The sequence below is a fragment of the Atta colombica genome, unplaced genomic scaffold, assembly GCF_001594045.1.
Source record: "Atta colombica isolate Treedump-2 unplaced genomic scaffold, Acol1.0 scaffold52, whole genome shotgun sequence".
NCBI classification, from domain to species: domain Eukaryota; kingdom Metazoa; phylum Arthropoda; class Insecta; order Hymenoptera; family Formicidae; genus Atta; species Atta colombica.
Genome location: NW_017259542.1, coordinates 464,706 through 472,029, shown reverse-complemented (window position 1 = coordinate 472,029; position 7,324 = coordinate 464,706). Strand labels below are relative to the sequence as shown.

Sequence of the window (7,324 nt, the reverse complement as noted above, 5' to 3'; positions counted from 1 at the left end):
TCATGTACATATTCGAAAGTACGATAATTTTGGAATCACCCTGTATGCTCGCAATACGGTCGTCATTACGATGTGCTATAACGTGAGACAATATATATATATATATATATATGTATATATATACATAAAATTATTTATATTGCATGTATGTCGTTATACAGGGTGTCTATAAGTTTCTTCCGCCCTCGAAAACAGTTCAAAATTATAAAAAACTGCGAAATACGTGTTTAATGATTTTAAAGGGCTACTCTTTTGAGAGGATCGGGGAGGTTTCTGAGAAAATGTCCCAGGAGGACTTCAACTTAAAAATTTCAAACGGAACCCTCCTATTGTAGCATATCATATAAAAGGGCATTGAAAAAAGAAAGTTTTTGGTTCAATATAGAGGTTGATACGGGAGTTATTCATCAAAGTTTGAAAAATTCTACTTGTTTTTACTTTCAATATGTTGGATTTATTTGCAATAACTGTTCAAAACCTATAACAGTAAAATTTTTTAACAGTAAAATAATTTAACAGTAAATTAATTATGAAATTCCTATCTTACGTTCGGAAATTTTCTTAAATATGCTTTATAAACTGCTATAATCCATTGTAATTCAAAGAGCGCTCGAGCGTGCTGGAATCCACATATAATTAGAGTAGGTATAAAAAGAGTAGCGTCAATGCGTGTGCCTAATGCTGATTTATTTCGCTATTAAATGTTCTTATTGTTAGTTAGAAAGAAGCAATTAAGAAAAAAGAGATTAAGACGAGGAATTGCATAGATATTCCGGATGTAGGACACCAAATGGCAACTTCCGGCTAATTAGTGCGCTATTCTCTTTATATCTATTCTACATACATAACATTTCCCAGTTACTCTTTGCTATGGATTGTGATCGATCTGCGCGTTCTGCTGAGAACAAGGTAAAGATTATTTTTCTCTACAGAGAGTATAGCCGCAATTACTGTGTAACAGCGAGTCCAGAACGTCCAATAAGTCATGTTTACGTTCAGCAATTTGTAAAATTTTGAGAACACCAAGTGTTAAAGACACCCTGATCTGGTAGACAAAAGATAGACGATGTCACAGAAATGGAAATAATAAATCGTGTAAATTGCAGATGGTCAAACAACTTTGTTAAAACAACATCGTTAAAACAATTTACAATGTTATTAGTAATGCAATATTCCCAAAGCAATATTCCAAAAAATACAATTGCCAAAGTTTTAAAACGAACAAATTTTACTCGTAAAGACAGGAATTTTATAATCGATTGTTTTTACTACCAAGAAATAAACGGTATCCATTTTGAATAGTTACTAAATCCAATACATATTAAAGATAAGAACAAATAAAATTTTTCAAACTTTGATACTGATTAACTCCCAAATGAGTCAATGTATCAATTTCCGCAATGAACTAAAAGTTTTCTTTTTTTATGCCCTTATATACAATAGGGAGAATTCCATTTGAAATTTTTAAGTTGAGATCCCCCTTGAGCATTTCTTTAAGAGAAAAATCTTCCCGATTCCGTTCAAAGAGTAGCCCTCAAAATGAGTGAACACATATTTTGCGGGGCATAAATATATTTAATTTTGAACCATTTCCAAAATAGAGGAGATGGTAACAGATGTTTATATACACCCTGTATATTATCGTATTTTTATTTTTATGTAATGTTATAAATTATTATTACTAATAATAATATTATTATTAATATTAAATATGGTACAAGGGAAAGTCAGATAAGGGAAAGTCAGTAAAGCGAATTTATTTATTTCTTACGCAGAACAGAAAGTGATGATTTCGAAATCAAAAAATCAAAAACCTTCTTCACAGATAAAATCAGAGGACTTGTAAATCGTTACACAAAATGTTTTGTAAAACTGGGCGATTAAATTGAAAAATAATGTTGTATATATTTTGCTAACATATAATATCTTGATCAAAAAGTTCTCGGAATTACCACCAGGTGATGCTCTGAGTCAGCTGATTTGAGTTCTATTTTTTTTTGTTTAGGTGCCATCTATCATTGACATTCCCACCAAATTTTATCACCATAGCTTGACATTTATAAAAGTTACGCCGTCTTGAATACATCTACCTCTGCACGTATTTTCGATTTTTTTTACAGTTTTAAAAAACTGGAGTTGAATTTGCAACAACGAGTTTGTATTAAATTTTGCGTTAAAAATGGATTCAATGGTGTGAAAATCTTGAAGATGTTGGGAAATTGTTTCGGCAGTGATACTCTAAAGAAAACAGCCGTTTATGAGTGGCATAAAAAAACCATTACGGGGAACGCGTTTTAACAGCCGAAAAGAGGTAATGGAAAAATCGAAGACGGCTCTGATAGTTATACCGACAATAGAGTTCCAGAAATGTTTCGAGAGCTGGATCAAGAGCTGGCATAAGTGCGTTGCAATCGATGGGGAGTACTTTGAAGGGGACAATATCACTTTTAATGAATAAAACTTGTATTTTGAATTTTCTGAATGAATTCCGGAAACTTTTTGATCAAGATAGTATATATAAGGAACACGTAAATTCACTTTATTTTCTGCTTTCCTTTCGTATTAATAACTTTCTATTAGTAATTAATAATAATTATTGTTATAATTTACAGTAATAATATTATTATCAATATAATTACCTCAATAAATCGCAATTGTTGTTTGGAGAGGAAGTTAACCATTCGGACATTCTGGAGAATAAGATATTAAAATCAGCTTTAGACACAAGCGACATACTTGAAGATTCCAATTCAGATTTACATTCCTTCGCGTCGTATCTCATTTCCTCGTCATCTGACTCCTCTATTGTTTGATCCAGCTTTGTCTTCGTGACGAAAGGGTGTTTGGGGATCCCGTTTCGGGTCAGATAAGGGTGCTTAAGAAGCGGCGGGTATCCGCAAGAGACTTTCAACGTTGAAGAATTTACAGGCATCATGCTTTTCAACGAAGATTCAATGTTCTGGCAGTTCTCTTTGTAGACAATAGTTGTGCAAGGCACTTCGGTCAAGACCATGCGAGAACTCTTGGACATCTTGTTATTGACGCAATCGCTTTCAATGTGACCGAAGGTACTGAAGGTTGGCTTTTCATTTTGATCGGAGTGCCACGATTTTTGTGAAAAAGAAGACGACGAGGACAAAAATCGATCGATAAATCCAGAATCGGAAGTACGTTTATTCGATTGTTTCTCTGCCGATTTTTTCCAGACTTTCTTATAGTTCAATAGTTTGGTATAGAATGTCGAATTTAGTAACTTTTTTAGCGGTTTTTTTCGTGACAGTTTTTCGCTAAATGCTGATATCCATGTTATGCGCGTATCGTCATTAATCTTAATTGGTTGATCTTCATTTAGCAAAGCGCCGATAGTTGGCGACGATTTCCGGTCGAAGTTAGACGATGAACTTGGAACCGGTTTGAAATTCTGAAGATTCTCTTGGTTCTTCAGAATATTTTTAGAAGATGTAACGGTTATGTCTTGAAAAGATGAATCCAACAGCAGATCGCTATTTATACTTAACAAATTGTCGTATGACGATCTTGAGGAAGATGACAATGATGACAATGAGGTCGAGGAGAATTCGAGCTGCTGTTTGTTTTCGAAGTCGTATAGGTCGGCTTGTAAATTTCTATAGCTGTTATTGCTGCTCGAGTCGCAAGAGCTTGTCAAGATGTCATCAAGAGGATCCTCGCGGTCCAAGTTTGTGTCTTCAACATCCTCCAAAGGACTTGAGCAAATCATTAATTTATTCTTCATCGAGTTATCCTCCAATTTTATATCTCTCTTTTTCGGGTCCCACATTTCATTCTTCTTCGAAGGACTGGATTGTACATTCATTAATATATCATCGTCAATGGAGCTATACATGTTGATCTTAGAAGAGGATCGCGGCCACGTCATCGAAACTGGTTTTTTATCGCTTTCCGAACGATATCGATTAACAATCACAAAATCATCTTCGACTTCGCATTCCTCAAACGAAGTTAAAAAGATCTTGGATTTTTTATTTAAGTTATTTTGACATTGCGAGCTGGGTGTATCGTATATCGCAAAATTCGGGTCATTTTTTTCTACGTTCTTTTGATTCTGAGTAACATCAAGAGTATTAAAGAAACCGAATTTTTCTTTAATTCTTTCTCGCTGATTATTCTCGTTAGATGCCTTTACGCTTGATTCGTAAGCTTTGACGAGCTTCTTAACGAAATTGCCATCGTTCAAAGTTGACGATTTCGATGCGGTATCCTGGTAATTGGTCGACATCGAACAGAAACCAGTTTCGAACTCCTGAATCAAGATCTCCATGTTTGGCATATTCTTCGGTATGTCTGGTAGCACCCGAACTCCTTTGACGGGCATGTTGATGGCAATTAAAAATTCATTCGTTTCTGGAACAGAATAATCCGCACATCCAATTCAATTGCGTTTCCTTGATTTATCGATATGGAAAGATAGATGCAACATTATATAAATTTTAGTTACTTAAATTAAATAATAAGAGAAAGATTTTTATCATGTTATACTTCAGAAAACAATGAAAATTATTATTTAATTATTTAACACACTCTGCTGTTAAAACAAAATTTTTCTTGTAATATTAATACAACAGCATTAAATATTATTTACAATTTATTGCTCTGTCTAATCCGCACTCTTTATTACAAACCTAAAATAAAAATAATACTCAATAATATTATATTTCTATTTTGAAATTTAATGTCTTTCATGTATTTGTCAACTTGTTATATAAATACTTAATTAGAGCATCAACAAGAACCAATTATTCATGCTAATCAAAAGCATCTGTTTTTCTATGAAGCGCATAACCTTATTATGTCCATCATTCACTTGATTTTAATTCATCGTCGCAACCATGATTATGCGTTCCGATGAACTTATTTTCATCAAGGCTGAGCTTTCGTAACGGCATGTATTTTCGCTATTTTCCATGAATATAATAATATGATGAAATGGAAAAGATATAAGATTGAGAATTTCAAAATATACATAGAAGATGTAAAACAATAACAGTGTCAATCATATTGATATAAATATTTCAAAATTTTAATTTTATTTTTTGCCATGCATTGTTCTGCTTTCTATTTTATCATACTCATAATAACTTTTTGTAATTATTTTTGCAAAGTACAAAAAGCTTGTGCAGATAAAAAGTTAGGCAGATAAATAGAAAAAGTTCAAACTTGTTAAGTATATGATAGAAATAAACCACAGGATCTTAATCTCAGCCTGTGATACATGTATGTGTATATCGGAATAATAGCTAACAAATCACAAAGAAGAAATAAGTTTCTCATTTCTCTTATACAAACTCCTTTGCAAATATAAGTGACATGAAAAAAATAAAAGTTTTAGACTTCTTATTATAACATATAATAGCGTGCAGTCAAATATAAATGCATCATTTACTGCAGTCGATATGCAGAACTATCATCTTGACGACAAATACAGAAATAACATACCCTTTATATAAAATAAGTAATATTTTACACAAAATTAGTTTTTAGTGATCAGCAATTTATTTTGCAACACTCCGAAAAAGAAACATTCAATAAGAAGTTAAAAAGAAAATAAAGATACTAAAACATTCATAAAAGTAAAAAGATATCTAATGACAGATATATTGTTTTTTTTTTAAATAAAGAGAGATTTGAATAACGTTGAATATTTCACATTTAAAAAGGATAGCAAATAAATGCATAATTAAGATTTCTATTAAGATATTCATTTTTATCAAATACTAGAAATGTCAAAAATATCAAATCGTTACCAAAAAGTTTGATGAAAATTGTGAACAACCATATGAATAAGGTAACTCCGGTATATACGCCGCACCTATCATAAACTTAATTTATTAAGTATTATTTACTGTGTTTAAAGTAAACGAACTATATCAATAAAAACTTTGTACTACTTTGTCTACTATAAAAAAAATATTGGAAATCTGAAATATTTATATTTCATATTAAAAAATGAACTTTTTTAAACCCTTGTATTTTTGCCGTATGTCCCGTAGGAGATATGGCTACTCATAGGGGGAGGGAGGACATGTACGGTTCATAAAAAATTTACAAAATTTACAAATAATGTATATAAATAAGTTGTAAAATGACACAATAACTTATAAAATGCGTTTATAAAGTTTTATTAAGGAATAAAAATGATATGTATATGAAGTAATAAATAATAATTACAATCTTCCCACATGTATTATAAGTATTATGACATGAGGTACGTATTTCATGTAATGCGTTTATTGCATTTAGTGCATTGAATTCAATCTACCTACTTTGTATACTTTGGGCATAAATCCCGCTCGTTAAAAATGTCATATATCTCAAACAGGTGCGATATACAAGACAAATAAATAAATAAAAAATACAAGAGCAAAGTACTTGTATTTTGTTATACAACAACTTTACTATTCCTCTACACTTATATATCACGAAATAACTACTAAGTTTTTGTTCGTCTTACAGTAATTATTTTATGTAGATTATATAATTTATGACGGCACTACTCAACACAGTGACACAAATCAATTCAACTCACAATAATTTTATTAATATTAACAGTAAGAAATTGAAATCACAACACAATACTAATATAACATAAAAGCATGTAACAAAGTAATTGCGGGAAAATTTACTCGCACCTATTTTTTCTGACTTCTGTGGCGTAAATTCCAGGGCGGCGAATTTGCCGGAGTTACCCTAAAATCATGTTCAGTAAGTGATGAACTAAATGTGATCGTTGACCTGACATCGTCTTTCTCGAAATAAGTAAAACATTTCTCTCAAGAATTCCCTCATACATGTCGCTCCTCTACGCAATAGTAAGTCAAATTTCTGGCTTTGAGACAATCAAAGAAGAACGTATAGAAAACGAATTCCTTGCGATCTTTCAGGAAACAAAGTTTAAATTTTACACAAAACAATAATTTAAATCATCTTTTTACGAGTCTATTAAAATTTAAATTAATCTGCCAGCTTGAATAAGAACGTCATAGATATTTCTTTAAAATATATACATATCTACATACATATATATTATGTATGTAAATTTTTACATTATTAAGTTTATTCTTTCTTGTTTTTTGTCTCGATCTATTATCTGAGATTCCCTAAAAAATTTCCTTCGAGAAATTTATTTATTTCTCTGATTATTTGAGATAATTATAATTACATAGGTTGTGTGCGCAGATATTATTTCTATTAAAGTTTACTAATTAATAGATAAGCTCTTTTATTCACTATTTACTTTTGCTTGAAGATAATTCTTAATATAATATGTTAGATAATTATTTATTAT

General features: G+C 31.1%; 1 protein-coding gene across 1 annotated transcript in view; it reads right to left on the bottom strand.

Moving 5' to 3' along the window:
- Nucleotides 1-4,354, bottom strand: part of LOC108691766 — a 4,741-nt gene extending 387 nt beyond the window's left edge. Inside the window, exon 1 of the mRNA XM_018199669.1 lies at nt 2,640-4,354. Within this exon, the coding sequence (XP_018055158.1) occupies nt 2,640-4,354 (1,715 nt within the window). The remainder of the gene's footprint in view (nt 1-2,639) is intronic.
- Nucleotides 4,355-7,324: the final 2,970 nt, after the last annotated feature.